Source organism: Gymnodraco acuticeps, unplaced genomic scaffold (assembly GCF_902827175.1).
Source record: "Gymnodraco acuticeps unplaced genomic scaffold, fGymAcu1.1, whole genome shotgun sequence".
NCBI classification, from domain to species: Eukaryota; Metazoa; Chordata; class Actinopteri; order Perciformes; family Bathydraconidae; genus Gymnodraco; species Gymnodraco acuticeps.
This window is the reverse complement of record NW_022989835.1, coordinates 264,622-281,667: the sequence shown is the minus strand read 5'-3', so window position 1 is coordinate 281,667 and position 17,046 is coordinate 264,622. Positions and strand designations below refer to the sequence as shown.

The window sequence follows — 17,046 nt, the reverse complement described above, 5'->3', positions numbered from 1 at the left end:
ATCCCAAATCCCATTCTGGGTCGCGTAAGTGATGTCACAGGCATGCTCGGTGATTTATAATAAGACTCGTAATTAAAGCGAAGAAGATCTCATAACTGATTTATTCCCTCCAATAAATTATAGATCGCTAAAAATAAATTCACTTTTACAAGATGCCTGTGTGCTTTGTACCAGGTTGTAGTCATAAAAGTGATCATACCACTTGCTCCTTCTATCGATTCCCGTCTGATGAAAGGACCAGGAGTCGCTGGATCAGACATATCAGGTAATATCATAGGTAATATACATGTTGTGCATGGAACATAGTCAAGTTAGCTACCTAGCTAGTAGCGACGAGTAGCGAGCACGTTAGTTAGCATTACATTACTTAGCCTTGTCATTTTTAGTAGCCTTACCATGAAGTTATTATTTTATTACATGAAGTAAACCAAAATGTTAAACAGTAACCAAACATGATGGTAAGTATTTCGTGAAACTTTTGAAGAGTAGCCTACTGCGCCCTCCACCGGGTGCTAAGGAAGCAGTTCAGGGAGAGTCGAAGGCAGGCATGGAGCTTTGCATGTCATTCTTCTGGACGTGTTTCATTGTGATGACAATCTGTTTGTTGGAAAGACAGTCGTTGTGTGCTTATTGAGAGAAAATTGTTAGAAGAGATAATTATTCAAAGTGTTGTTACTTTAAACTAAGTGTTGTTACTTTAAACTAAGTGTTGTTACTGACCTTTTTCTCTTTTATTTTCTTTACCTCACCTGTAACTGCTGAGACGTTGAGGAACATGCACACTGACCTGCTCTGGCAACCTGATTTCCACTGTACGTAATAGTATTTGGTTATGGTATATTATTTATATACATCAAAGGCACAATGCACCCCCCAGAGACACACATGTATTGAGTGTGATATTTTGCATAGGTCATGTGAAATCATCTTTACATACTAGAAAACTGTAGGAGCGGCAACTTGTTTTGAAATTGAATTTTTAATATCCGATAATAAAGTTGATCTGTTTTCTTTATTCTTCTCTCTTCCCAGCTCCATCACCATTCTCTGTTCCTGCAGGTCCTGCTTGCTAATCAATGCTCATATTTTTTTACACAATTACAAATAAAGTCATTGCATTGTATGACATGAAGTTGTGCTTCATTCGGAGTCAATAATAAATTAATTCTGCCTTCAACTGCGCAATGATTGTGGACTGCACCGACATCCATGTAGCTGCCCCCCAGTAAGATGAACCAAGCAAAGAGGGTCCCCATCATGCCCAAGGACATCCAGCTGGCCCGCCGCATCCGCGGAGAGAGGGCTTAGACTGACCTGAGACCAGCACACCCAAACACAACAGCTCTTTTAAGAGCCACATACATTTTCAAAGAGTTGCAATCCTACGTTATTATAATGATTAAACTGGTTCATGTATCACTTAGTTTACTGAACCGTGATGAATGAAAGAAATTAGTGAGGTAGTGGTTTACTGAAGTTACAAAGACATTAATATATGAGTAACAGGTCAGTGTAAACACAAGCTTCTGTCAATTATGGATCATTCAAACTATTTATATAAAAATATGTAATAAAGTTCTAAAACAAGTATTCGGTATATTCCTTGATAGCTTTTGGAGAAGGTTGTTTTTAAGTTTACTAAAATCTATCGTTTCAACTGTTTCACTTTATAAAAAGGGAACAGGTGAGTAGAGCATCATTGAGTTTCTTATTCTGTCAGTAAATTATCCAAATGAATGTTTTTCATTATTTTAGTCAACCCTAAACAAATTGATTGTACCTTTTAATGATGACCTTACATGGTCGGCAAAGTTAAATTAACTTCAGAAAATCCAATCTGTTCTGAGAAAAAACTAATAAATGTTTAAAGATAGGAACTTGCCATCCCACTGAAAAACAGTCCGTAGAGATTTAAAGGCGTAGTTGTAGTTCAGTCCAACGTTTCATTTGGATTCATTTGACAACAGTCAACTATTTTCATAAAGAATATATATATTTTTCAAAGTCAACTTTATTGTCAATCTTACTCAGTTTGAGAGATCAAAAAGACGTTTAAATAAAATTATACAATTTACAGATATGTATACAAATATATATATCCTATATACACCATCATGTATAATGATGGTGTATGATGTAGAAGGAAGTGTGTTAGATAACAAGTAAATATAGAGTTACATACAGATCCATGTTACAGCAAAAGATGGAATAACTAAGAAGCACGCAGTATAATAATAATTACATGCAACAATTAAATAACTGCTCAGCATCTCCACCACAATCCCAATCTGCTGTGTCCTGTTTTCCTCCCCTCTGCATAACACCCCATCACACATACGAAACACAACGCAGAGTCCGAGGGTGTTAAGAGTATGTTTATTGAAATGTCCTCCTCTCTACTGGCCAACACAGGGAGCATATGCTGGGTGTAGAATTGTTCCAGGAGGAGGAGATTTCCATGCCATGCAGGGTCTTTGGGGATGGGGATGATGATCGCCTCCTTCGTGGTCCACACAACAAAGTAGCAGAGACTCCGGTCTGTGATGTGCAGCTGCCCTTGGACCTGGTGCCAGTATGGGTGATTCTCCTTGAGAATATATGACCCACCCTCACGGAGACAGAAGGATGGTAACTGGACTGCCTCCATGATGGTCATGTTCCTCTGGCTGTGTGGACACTTCACCTCCAGCAGGGCAGATGGCTGCACAAGTCCATCGGGTGATGCTCCCAGAACACCCGACTCACTCACAAAGAGACCAGACTCGATTCGAACACTGTCACTTGATAGGCCTCCACAAAAGCCTTCACCCCTTCGGCCTCGTTTACAACCCCCCAGTTGACAGTTGGCGATGTCTCTGGCCAGTGGGTTGTATGTCTCCTCTCGCTGTTGGTAAAGTTGAGACACCGGCTGGACTACTTTGGAAGTGCCAGGCTTCCTCCACTGGCACTCAACATCTGTGGAGCTGATCTGCCACATGGCAAATATTGCCAATGCTGCAGCGTGGCTGCATTTGTACATCTCCTGTGCACAATCACAGACAGCGCTCTGCATCGTGCCATCGTCTCCCATGCAGATCTGTAAAAATAAAGTAAGTACCATTTGTTAGCATGCTATAATAGATTGAATGAGCAATAATACAAGGATGGTCCGGATCTGGGGGTGGGAGGGTTTATTTTTCCATAGTTTTGTCCTCTTGTCTGTTGTTATTGTTTGTTTTTTCTGTATTTTTTGTAATTTGTGTTGTATTGGTTGTGATTGTACATTGTATTTTTCTAAATGTGTATGAATACAGTTTTGAAAAACATTTGATCAACAATAAAAAAGGATTTGGTCAGGATCTAGACTCAGTGTGTAGTTTATTAATTAATCAATGCTCTCTACATTAGGAAAACACATACCGGTGTACCAGAGGGAGTCACACACAGCTGTGACTAGATAACCAAAATCCTTGAATCGACACACAGCAAATAAACTCAAATGACACAACGAGAAAAAGGAGATCACACATACAGTATAGTCGATATAAAACTGGCCGCTTCAATCTGAAGAGCAACTAAAACAAAACACGGGAGTGTACCTTGTTCTTGTGAACACTAATGTTATCCACAGCATACAGAGACCACGAAGTTCTTAAGGAGAAAACTAGTTGCTAAAACAAAACACGTTAGTGTACCTTGTTAGCTAATGTTAGCTAGCTGACATTAACGTTACACATTGCACTCATATTACTCACCGAAACCTTGTAAAGCCGGTCCCGCATGCTGGCTCTTACAGAACCGACTAACTCCCCTTTCATATAGGTACAGCTCTCAACGTGCCCAGACTTGTAGTGATTTTCACCTCGTAAAATACTTTTATTCTCATTCTGAAAAAATGTGGTAAAATGTGCTAACGTGACGGCCATCTTTATGTTGGTGACGCGTATTGTGCGAGACGAGAGACCTGTAGTTCACTGAGCGGTTTCACACGAAAAAATGTGTAACTTCACAGTTTTACGACACATTTTTATTTTTTTGACTTGCAAAATGTTCTTTTAAATTGACAAACATCATATGTGTCATTCGTGGCACAATTCAAACGGGATCAAAAGATAACCTTTCTCTCTCCATTGACTTCAATGTATAAGTTTCCGCTTCCGGGGTCCCATGGAGGCTTTCGGAAGGGGAGGGACTTCGCCTCTCTATATCGTCACCTGCCTGCACTCATCTCTGAAACCAGACCATGTAAACAGGCTGGTGTTTCTTGCAAAAAATCTTTAAGAGATGAGATGAGCAGCCCTACCAGCATTTGTCATGGTGGCCTAAACATTTTTATTTGGTCTTAAATTGTAGTTCAACATTTATTTCCTGTTACTTCTGGACCATGACGGTTGGCTAGCCTTCAACGTTTAACTGAGTGGAATATGTTGAATATGTTTTACCAAAATGTTGGCTATATGTTAAGGAGTTTTCAGTAGGTTGTGACAGTGCACTGCATCATATTTGATTTAATTTATTTTGGTCTAATTTATTTTTATTTATCATATTAATAATATATGGTTTTGGAAGTGCGCTCCAACATATTTGTTGATCTTGTTTATTGGTAAAATATTATTTGTTTTAAAGTTCAATAAATGGTCAATGAATAATCGTCAAAAATAATCGCGATATCAATTATTGACCCAAATAATCGTGATTATGATTTTTGCCATAATCGCACAGCCATACACTGCAGTGCATAGGAAGGAAGTTATTTTTATATATTTACAAGAACTCTGATGAATCTATATGGCTTTGAAATAACCACAGGAATTACATCAGTACCTATCCTACCAGTGAAAACAAAGGCCAAATAATGTATACAGATTCTGGTAATGTTATTAAAAAATATACCATTTTGTTAGATTTGAAAGTGAACAATGATCTATGAACTATTTGAGATTTGAAAATGTCCATAATTTAGTTGTTGAACTATGAAGCATTTAGTAAAAAATGTAATGTTCATGAAAATCTTAAAACTCTTCACGGACCCTCTGCAGAGAGGCCCCATGTTGAGAATCACTGGATTGCACAACTCAAGAGAGTTTCAAGAGTTTGTCTTATTGATCTCCATTACATACCAAAGGAGAATGGAAACCAATTGCTTCTTGTGAGGATTAGAAACATCCACAGATCCAACAAAAAGAGAGCAGCAGGGTTTGCAGAAATGTTAGTTGTCTATGCTATGAAAGTAAGTTCAAGTGGCATGGCTACAAATGCAAAACAATGCTAATCCTATATTTAAAAAATAAAATAAAACACTTTAACTGAGAAGGCCACTAGTGCGTAATATAATGTAAAAAGCAATGTATTTCAAACTATGTTTTTATTACAGGATTCAGTTAGAAACCTTAAAGGCACAATTATGTGGTCCAGAAAGTGAAATGGTGTTGATACAGTACGAATCAAATTAAAACAATACTTCAAATAATAAATGTTTGATTCAACAAAAGGAGAGGGTCCTTTCAAGCAAGATTAATACATCCAATATTGAAAGCCGTTTTCAGGTTGTTATTGTCCTTCATGTGTTGAGGTGATATTGCGGAGATTTTGTTTTCAGTCTCCCATCTGTTGACATGAGGCTTAACCTTTAAACACTTGCACTTATGAATAACGTTTCTGCTCAACAAAATCAAGTAGTTTATCAACAAGTTCAAGGCTTTGTCCTTCAGAGAAGTACTCCAGCTTTAATCACATCACATTTAGAGTTTTAAAAAAAAAATGTACCACACTCACTGATCTATCTGACATCGACTTATCGAGTCTGAAGATCGGTGACAGGAGGAAGAAACACGGAAGTGTAGTTTGCACTCTAGACAGGCAAAGTGCAAGCTAGCTGTCGTTCCTGCGGCTCTGTGTGTCTCCCTAACGTTATAGCAAAATGCCTGAAATACAGACAAGAAGGTAAGAGTACTAAATATTGTAGGATATCATTTTGACACGTTAAGTGACCCCTCACTTATTGAGGTCACCTTTGTTGTCCTCGGTTAACATCATAGGAATTAGCTATGAAGTCAATGAACTCTAGCACTGTGATGTATTACTGCATAGCTAGCCGTTGGTTACAAAGTACCTAGCATATAAGCTAACGATGTAACCTTTTTTTAAATCACGTAAAACTGTGCGTACATTCTCGGAAATATACTGATATTATATCCTCCTCGATAGCAGTTTGTGGAATGAAAGCACAGTGACAGTCGGGTTTCGGCTACTTTGTTGTCCGGTGATAGCTTCTCCTCAGCAAGCTAACAGGTGCTAACATAGTGTCATCCTGGGTTAGCAGCAGTTCTCCTTATACATCCATGGCTAGCAGGATGTGGCTGTTTTGTGGAGGCGACATTATTAATGCTCCGTAATCCATTTTGTGAAAGTGATAATTGACTGGACTTGTGTGTCACCTCAGAGTTGATGACATGATATAACACCTCATAATTTGACATTGAAAAAGGTGAACACACACTGAGATCCCTGCAATAAATATACCAGATTGGGTACAAATATAATAATAACACTAAACATAATTACACACTTTATTTATATAATATATAATAGAGCACCTTTCCAAACAAAAGTAACGTTAATGTAAACTGAAAAGGTTGAGTAAACACAGCGAATTAAATGAACTACAAACTAGGAACTTAAACAGAGAGAGTTAAAGAAAATTAAATGATAGCACAGTGATAACATTACATAAAAACTATTATAAAAATGTGTTTTTAAAGTGATTCAAAGACTAGACACAGTTATTAAGAATACAAGACTGTATTAAAAAATATCAGTGAACATTTGTTGTCTTCCTCAACCTTATTTCTCTACCGTTGTTTCATCACTTTCTTTTGTTGCTAACCCTATGACTTTCTTTCCTTTTGTCTCTGTCAAGGATTCAAGCCATTTACACCAGTGCCAGTGACGGACTGGAGGGCTTCAAGGCACATGTGGTGTTCCAGGAAATCAACAAGAAGCTCCAGGAGGTAAAATAGGAGACAATGTTGTTAGTTGTGGCAGACTTGTGTGGCTTTATATTTGTATCCCTTGGTATGTGTTCTCCGACACTCTCTAGGTTTGCTTTAATTTGTTGCCCACCACATATACATTGCACCAAGTCATATACATTGTTTCCAGCTCTGCGCCTTATGTCTATTTTGGAGACACAAGCAGACACAAATTCAAGGTTATTTTGACTCAATGCTTTTCTTTCAAGAGTCTTTGTTTTTAGGCAGTTGACTTTCTGCAACCTCAATCATACAAGAATCATCGTGAGTCCTATGGCGGTGCTATTTCTGTAATAAAGTGTCATCATCAATGAGGAAAAGGCAACCTGAGAGCTGAATGGATTTTAGTTTAGAGTTTAATATCTCAGGCTAATGATCAGACACATTTTTTAGATGCAGTGCAAATACATGTGGTGAGAATATGTTGTTGCATTTTGTATTCCCATAGGTCAATGTTGGAAAGTGGATTTTTCGGATTCTCAGTTCTTTAGGCAGATTTTGGGTCATATCCCTACCTTTTATTATGTGATACATATTCAGCTGTTAAGTATCCTAAATATACACAATATTTGTTCAGCTTAAAACACATCATCTGTGTAGACTGCTGATTTAAAGATCCCCTGTCTTGTTACAAATGCCTGTCTGTTCACTCTCTTTTATAAGGAAGGGGAGCAGTTTGTGAAGAAGATCGGGGGGGTGTTTGCCTTCAAGGTAAAAGACGGCCCCAATGGTCAGGAGGCCGTTTGGTATGTGGACGTGAAGAACGGCAGAGGCTGCGTCCACAACGACACAGGTAGGAAAACACTATCAGGGCTCTCTGACGTTTTTAAATACCATTTTCTTAATGTCTTTCATTTTTGTAAAGCACTTTGAATTGCCTTATGTTGAAAGGTGCTATATAAATAAACTTGCCTTGCCTTGCCCTGCCTTGACACTGACATGTAATCATGTTAATATTCAACAATAGGTGGAATTCCAGTCTAAAGTTCAAGGTCGTGTGTGTGTGTGTGTGTGTGTGTGTGTGTGTGTGTGTGTGTGTGTGTGTGTGTGTGTGTGTGTGTGTGTGTGTGTGTGTGTGTGTGTGTGTGTGTGTGTGTGTGTGTGTGTGTGTGTGTGTGTGTGTGTGTGTTTTAACTTTTACATGTGTTTCTGCCTGCAGCTAAGAAAGCAGATTGCACCATCTCCATGTCAGACACAGACCTGTTGTCCCTTATGACGGGGAAGATGAACCCTCAGACTGTGAGTATTGAGTAAACTCTTTTGTATATAGTATTGATCGTTCAGATTATCAGATAAGGCACACACTTGTACAATTTATTTTTTGTATTATCACGTCAGTATTTCATTTATTAAAGGGGCCCTATTAGGATTTTTGGGGTTTTGACTGTTTTTAAATCACCCAAATCTGTGATTCACCTTTTCAGTCAACACACAACACACAACACACACACACACACACACACACACACACACACACACACACACACACACACACACACACACACACACACACACACACACACACACACACACACACACAGCAGAGATTGCTGCTATCTCTCTTAAGGAGGGGCAGCTTGGGCGCATTGTTGTTGCCAGCTTATGACCGAGCACAAGCTGACATGAGATAGTTTATTGTTCAGGGACATCTAGAAGCCCTTCTTTTCTCTGGAACGTAGGTTCCCTGGCGCACATTATTTTCTATGGACGACAGCTCTAGTTGGATTCAGGGTCCATATTAGTTTAGTCTCGCTGATAAAGAATGTTGGTTATTACACTCCGAACTAGTTAAAACCTCGAGCTACAGAAGAGTTCTTCAGAATTGATTGTGGCATCTCAACCGTGTGGTCAGTCCGTGGCCCGTGACATGTCTTGTGAATTCTCCGACCGAAGCTCCAAATACACCGTCAGTGTTTGCCATCAAAGCTCCAGCTCTCCCCGTGTCTCCTTTGAATCGGTGACTCCTCCTGCATTGCTACACATAAGTTTCCCCCACACTGCCCTTTTTGGGATTTATTGACCTCATTAACAGAAAATTAAGGAAAATTACACCTTATTTTTCAGTAAAAAAATGATGGCCTATCATGCTTTTGGGGTTTTCCCTTTCCTTTTATATAGGTTTTTTCTGCATATAAATGGTCTGCAATGGCTGAAATCCCTGCGTTTTCTCCAGAGGGAGTTTCTCTCCCACACACTCTGCCTGAAACGCCTCCATTGGAATCGTTTATTTACTTCAGTAACATAGTGATATTGCAATGAAACTCGGTCCTTCCCATTGTACGTGATAGGCTAAAGGGCGGGACATCTCTAAGCGGTTGACCAATCACAACAGAGCCGAACAGCTAACCAATCAGAGCAGACTGGGCTCTGGTTTCAGACAGAGGGTGAAAAGAGACTTTGTACATCTGCAGCCTAATTTCTAACATTCAGTATTGATTATTAACCAAGATGTAAAGAGGTCTTTATATATCCATCTATACTCTCATGTGCACAGTTTTGTGCACAGTTTTCCATTTACAAATTAACTTTATTAGAAAACATACTATCTTCTACAGATAAACTAAATACATTTACCTCAACTTAACCTATTTACTCAACAAAAGAGATGAAGGAAGAGTTTTATTTTATACAACAATATAAAAACTCAATTGCTATTGACTCCTGACGTTTATATTATTTTATATTACATCAGTATATTATTAGTGTTTGGAGTAATTGAGCTGTGTGCAGACTTTTTTCCTGCATTGCATAACATGTGAAACAGTTTGCCAGTTGGATGTAGTTCTGTCAGGACATTCTGCTAGCGCCTTGGTGAAATTAAGAGGAAACACTGAGCTGTGTCATTATTGGCTGATTGTGCAAATTCACTGCCAGAGAACTTTGTAGGCGAATAGACCTGACAATTTAATGACAGAGTTTTATTTCATGCCTAACTTCAAAGTAGGATTTAAAGAGAACAAATAGCAGATGTTTCCGCATCAAAAGTTCTCTTACATGTTAGTAGAAACGGTAGTCCTTAAAGGAAAAGCCTGTCCGCAAATCCCATGAAAAACCAACAGCAATAATGAATTTAATTAAAGAGGAAATGGTATGCTAATTTTCAGGTTCATATTTGTATTGTGTGTCTCTACTGGGTCATGTCTCCGTGCTTTAATGATCAGAAAGCTCTTAATTTTTCTCACACTGCCTGTGCTGCAGCACCTCTTTTCACCCTCTGTCTGAAACCAGAGCCCAGTCTGCTCTGATTGGTTAGCTGGCCGGCTCTGTTGTGATTGGTCAACTGCTTTGAAATGTCCCGCCTCTTAGGTGGAATTCCAGCCTAAGATGTACAATGTGTTGGTGCGCTAGCCAATAGAAGCGCAATCGTTACATAGTGATGTCACTATGTACCAGAAGGAAACAAATCAAATTGGGACATTTAAGGAGGGGAATGTATGGGATAGAAACTCCCTCTGGAGGGAACTTTGGGATTTTAGCCTTTTCAGACCATTGGTTGAGAGCCAGAAATGGTAGGGGAAGTTGGAAGGTGTTGAGAGTCCAAACTACGGCCCCGGGCCAAATTGTACTTCTTGAATATATATATGTATATACGTGTTAATAAGCACACATTTTCTAACAAATCAAACAAAGAAAAAAATAGGTTACATCACAGCTCTCCTTAGGGTTTCATTTATTTAGTTGGTAGCTCATTCCTTAAAACAGAAGCTTCAGATTGCTTATAATAAGAGGAAATATGAAATATATGTTATGTAAATAAATTATTGAGCTTTTTTCTTATCAACTTTTTATTTTTATTTTTAAATGTAGCCTTTATTTATACAGGTGTAAAATCTCATTGAGACACAAGGTCTCATTTTCAAGAGAGACCTGTTCAGTGGTAACACTACCACACAAAGTTACAGACAGACAGGACACTAAACCAGGCCCGGTTCTACGGGGGTGCATAAGGGTGCATTGCACCCTCAATTGAGTCGTTATGCACCCTCATTTGAAAAATTAAAAGTGAAAAAAAGAATTAAAAGTGAAAAAAATTGTTTTCATTAAAAGTGAAAAATATTACATATATAATAATAATAATGGTAGTAATAATAATAATAATAATAATATAGTTGAAATAAAATAAATTGTAATTGTGGTTAAATAACATTGTCTGCTGCATTTATTTGGTCAATTTAAACGGTAAATAACCTTATTATGTCAGGTGCGCGTGACCTGTGCCCCTGCGCGTTCGTCATCTGCAAGGTGCTTACACAGCAGTCAATGATGGAACTCAGAAAATGGTTAAAACAACCAGCCTTTATCGCCAGCAGAAACACTGCATCTACTGCAGGTAATAACAGTTCAGATCATGGGGACATTACTTTACCCGCGGCCACTGTCGTGGACACTAACGTCCTCCCGCTCGACTCGCCGGCTTTGCCCGCCTCGCCCACGGAGGCCGTCTAAAATTAGTTTAAAATCCGTGATGGGTATCAAACTGGTCAGCTTAAGTTCCTGCTGAAGTGTGTTCCAGGTCGAGGGGGCAGAGTATGATATGGCTTTTTTCCCAAGCACCTTGCGTACTGAGGGGACGGACAGAGTGATGTAATTTTTAGATCGTAGTCTATAGCTGTACTGTTTGTGTGATATGTAAGTGGATATGTAGAGGGGCAGCAGTCCAAGCATAGCGGTATAGATGAGTTTGTACCAGTGCAGTGATCTGCGCATTGATAATGATGTCCAGTTGACTAAAGAGTACAGTGTGCAATGGTGTGTGAGGGGTTTACAGTTGGTTATGAACCTCAGAGCCCCATGGTAGACAGCGTCCAGCAGATGAAGGGAGTGAGCTGAGGCGTTCATGTACACAACATCCCCGTAGTCCAAGAGCGGCACAAATGTGGCAGCTACAAGCCGTTTCCTCGCACTTGTGGAGAAGCAGGCCTTATTTCTAAAAAAGGATCCCAGTTTTAATTTCAATTTCCTTAAAGGTAGGGTAGGTAATTCACTTCAGAAACACTTTTTGTTATATTCCATGGAATGCTCTTCACATCCCAGCAATGAATACATTAAAGGCTTTGACAATAAATACACACAAATATTTCATCTGTGGAAGCCGTGGCGCTGTAAAAAGCACGACCAATCATCTGAGCCGGCCCGGCTAAAATAACTGGATGGCCTTATATAACTTAACTTATCTCGTGCCCTCATTGGTCATGTGCGCGTTGGTGTGTGTTGGAGGAGGGGCTCTGTAAGGAAGTCTGAAGGAAGGGGCAGATTTTTTTCGGCTGCGTACTTTCAAATTCTAGCGCACTCGAGATGGTTTCTCCATTCTTACCTACCCTACCTTTAAGAGATTGTCAATATGTGGTTTGAAAGCAGAGATTTTCATTTATAGTGATGCCTAAGTATCTGTAGGTTTTAACAGCTTCAATGGGGTTATGCTGTGCAGACATGATGCAGGGAAGAACAGTTGGTAACTTTTTCTTATTGGAAAACAACATGACTTTTGTCTTATCTGAATTTAACACCAACCTAAGGTGGAACAGATGTGACTGAAAAGTGTCAAAAGCAGACTGCAGACGTTCAAATGTGGCAACAGTGCTAGCACAACAGTACACAACAGTATCATCTGCATATAGATGTACAGAGGCATCCATACTTTGACCCACATCATTTATATAAATAGTAAAAAGGGTCGGTCCCAAGACCGAACCTTGAGGACCGCCTCTGGGCACATTAAGAAAGCTTGAGGAGAGACCGCTGAATTTTACACATTGCTTGCGATTTGAAAGATAGTTTGCAAACCAATCAACAGCCAGACAGGTCAGACAGGCCTATATGAGATAACTTCTGGCATAGAATGCTATGGTCCACAGTATCAAATGCCTTGGATAAGTCTATAAAAAGGGCAGCACAGTAGCTCTTTGCGTCCAAGCCTTCAACAATGTAATTCACTACTTTTCAAACTTAGATTTGTTAGAAAATGTGGGCTTATTAACACATATATGTTTAAGAAGTGCAATATAAGACATGCACAAGTTTAATTTGTGGGCCATATTTCAATTGGCGCATTCACACCGGAGTACTTTTCCCCGTACTTTTCCCGCTTAGTTCCGTTAGTACCCCTTATGTTGCGTTCACACCAAAAAGAGTACTTAGTTCGGAGAACTTTTACCCCCATTTTTAGTGCCTGCTAGAGAGGTGGTACTCTCCTGGGGAGAAAAAAGTACAATTTCGATTAGCTGGGCGAATTGCAAACCACACCCCGTAAAACTCTGAAAAGTTTTGTGCAGCCGCCATTGTATTTGCTGGCATTAGTATTATTAGCATTAGCCCCACGCACCAACGGAGAGAGAATAACTTATGGCAACACAAAAAAAACATGGGAGCGGTGGAGTGATGAGGAGGTATCGGCGTTCTGGCGATTTACTCGGAAGGCTTCAGTAACAGCTGCTGGGAGTCCCAGGGGGGGAAAAAACGCTGACGGGATGCTGAATGTGATTGGACCAATGCGTTGACAGACACACACAGACAGTGGAACAGTCGGACATACAGAGCGCTGTTTGCAGTGGACATAGCGGAGAATTTTGACTCGTTGCGTTGTGGCGATGTCTCGCAGATAACACAGATAATACAGATCATACATATGAAAAGTATAATTTGCTCAGAGTCCAGAGACAGTTGTGGTTCGGTCCGGATCCGGACCGGAGTCCGGACTTTGAGGATTCCTGCCTTAAGTGGTCTTTCTGGTGTCTGCATTTTTGCTACTCTGTATTATAGACTTATTTTCAAAATAGCAGTAAAAGCACACCTTTGCTAGAATGTATGTGATATGCATTAACACCATCAAAGTAACTGAACATTGATCAATGTTCCTATGAGGGGCAAGGGTTAGTATTTCTCTGCTCACTCGGAGTGTTCAATTGCAGTGGTGTACATTTACTCAATTACAGTACAATTTTGAGGTACTTTACTTGAGTATTTCCATTTTATGTTACTTTGAACTTCTACTCTGCTACAATTCAGAGGTAAATATTGTACTTTTACTCCACTACATTTCTCTAGTACCTTTAGTTACTTTGCAGATTAATGATAAACAATATGATCAAATCTAATACGACATTAGTAACATCTGGAGTAACATTCAAAAGCTACCAAGCAGTATATTAAGTAAATAAAATTAGTTCCACCTTATATATTATAAATATAAATACATCAATAATTATAATCAAAACATATAATATATATGATTGTGAAATGGGCCATTCTGCATAATGAGTACTCTAATGGCGCATTTCCACTACATGGCCTCGCTCGGTATGGCTAGGCCTCGTTAGGCCTTGTTAGGACTGGCTCACTTTATGGCGCATTCCCATTACAGTTTAGTAGCTGGGGCAGTATGGGCAGTATCTATAGTAAGTATAGTGTAGGCGGGAGCCGTGACGTCATCTTCAATGAGAGCCCCAGAAAAACAACACAGCCGTTAGCTGTCAGCCCTCAGAGCTCACAGCTCTTCATATCTGTTCAGAAACTTGACAAAAGTTAAACAAGTACAAACCACAGACTGTCTGTGTCATGGCGAATACAGTCGCTGGTTTATTTATGTCTGTATAGGCCGTTGTTGTGAGTGTGGACGGTCGGAGCATATACTGCGTTAGCTTAGCCAATCTCCATTTAGAAAACACGCATTTTAAAAGGTTTTCGCCTGCAGACTTGTCAAAGCATTAATTCATGGTTTTTACTAACCGGTATCAGTTTGTTGTTACTTCGGCATCATTTTGAAACGTGTATTACAATTAAATCACGGTCAAATGTGTTCATCTTGTTGTAGTTGTAGCTCCCTTGGCAGCGATTCTCTCTATAGTTTAGCATGCTCAGCCCGACTCAGCCTGGTTGTTGGCCTGGAAAGAACCTCGATTTTATGGGGCCAGAAAAACTGTGAAATAGTACTACGCCAAGTGGAAACGCAACCAAAAACGGCCCCGCACGGCTCGGCACGCTTAAAGCGAGCTCCGCGCTGTAGTGGAAATGCGCCATAAGTATATTCAGATTCTAATACTTTTGTACTTTTACTTGAGTAACATTTTGATTGCAGGGCTTTTACTTGTAACAGAGTATTCCCACACTGTGATACTTCTACTTTTACTGAAGTACATGATCTGTATACTTCTCCCACCTCTGTCAAATTGTTTCCTCCGTCACTCCACTCCACAAACACTCCCTCCTCTGACTCTGTGCCACGCACTCCTGACATTTCATAAGCTGTTGTTGCCATTGCCCCACTTTCCCTGGGTGAAGTTAATCTCTCACGGTAACTCGTGAATCTAGCAGCATGTAGTTCTCTCCCGCACAGGCCGAACAGCACTCCTGATTCAGATTTGTGACGTTTTTCCCCCCTTCTCTAATTCACAGGCGTTTTTCCAGGGCAAGCTGAAGATCACAGGGAACATGGGCATGGCCATGAAGCTCCAGAGCCTGCAGCTGCAGCCAGCCAAAGCCAAACTGTAGAGGAGAGCCGCGTCACCACACCTCTGATCACTGAGTTAACCCACGAAGAATTTAACAGCAAGTCTGACGCGTTTCAGATCGATGTTAAAGGTCCGTAAAGCTTCTCATCACAGGGCAGAACCACTTTCCCTTCTAGTGACCTCCCTGACCGAGCGGGGGATTAGCCAGCAGCCCTGCCAATATAACTGGAGCGTAAGATAGATGGACAGATAATTCATTCTCTAATAATGTCCCTCTCATGTAATTCAATACACCAGAGTAGAGACAGGTGCACTTGTATAGATACTAATTCTGTTTATGTCCAGTTTTTAATAACATCGATTTCTGCCGCTAATTAAATCTACCTTTGAGTGTATTATGTCTGGAAATTATTTGAGTAGATGTAATTTTCCTCAATCATGACCACAACAGTCTAAGTGCTTCCTCGTCTCGAACTTGCAGTTTGCCCTTAAAGTTTTTAGCCAACAAACAGAAATGTTTTTCATCGTGGCCACCCAAACTTTTAACAGAGGGGCTTGTCATTTTCTGTTGTACTATCATTAATGTATGGAAAATATTTCTAATAAACACATTTGCCTTTGCTGCAACATCCATTTGGGTGGTCTGTTTTTGTAAGCCAGTATTGTATTTAGCATAAACCCTTCCCATTGCTTTATAACTACCACCAAGAAGGATATGTGTTCTGTTGTCAGCAGGATTACAGGAAAACCAGGGGGATTTTGGACATCCATAAGTTCCATCTTCTTTTTCTTTATATATATAACAACTGCACGTCTGTCTGTCCTGGGAGAGGCGTCCCTACGGTGGCCGACATGTGCAACCTTGCTACATTAGGAGAGACACGCTGCAGTTGGAACGCTGGAAAAAAAAAAAAGCTGCAAAAAGCTGAAACCACAACAGAAACAGGGACACAACAAAGTGACGCACACAGCTGGACCGGAACGCTTGTTGACGTTCAGGGATTATAAAGTTGGCCAACTGTCCCTGGAAATGTACCTAAAATGTACGTTTTATTGGCTCATTTTAACAATGAAATGCCATGATTCCTGCTGTTTATTATTATAGATCTATTGTAAGCTTGCTAGATAGCTAAAGAAGCTAATCCAAATATACTGACAAAACACTTACAATTATGAAACAGGCTTACAGTGACAGTTTGTCAACTTTTTGTAGTTTCAGCATTTCGTTTATGCTGCCTTTTTGCTTTGCTGAATATGTTTTGTCAAGTTGGTGAACGTTTTTCTAAATGCTGCGCATGTGTTGTCAAATCGGTGGAGGTTTCAGCACATTCATGTTTTTTGATTTGCAGCGCTTTGGCCTCATGGAGATGTTTGCCACCGTTGTGGCCACTGCAGATCCCTTCTCTGATGCTTATCCAGGGTTTCTAACAGTTTTTTCCCTGTTTTTATTTGGCAGTTTTTCCTTGGCTAAAGACAGAAGGTGACATATGCTGTACTCGGTAAAGCCTCCTAAGAGAAATGTGAAATTGGGCTATATTACATTACATTACATGTTACTTGTTAGACGCTTTTATCCAAAGCGACTTACA

General features: G+C 39.8%; 1 protein-coding gene across 1 annotated transcript; it reads left to right on the top strand.

Annotated features, from left to right (window-relative positions):
* Positions 1 to 5,788: 5,788 nt before the first annotated feature.
* scp2b (sterol carrier protein 2b) lies at positions 5,789 to 16,090 on the top strand. Its single transcript, XM_034234920.1, has 5 exons — positions 5,789 to 5,922; positions 6,899 to 6,989; positions 7,674 to 7,803; positions 8,170 to 8,249; positions 15,402 to 16,090. The coding sequence occupies exons 1-5, from the start codon at positions 5,900 to 5,902 to the stop codon at positions 15,495 to 15,497; spliced, it is 420 nt and encodes a 139-aa protein (XP_034090811.1). The 5' UTR covers positions 5,789 to 5,899; the 3' UTR covers positions 15,498 to 16,090.
* The last annotated feature ends 956 nt before the right edge of the window (positions 16,091 to 17,046 follow it).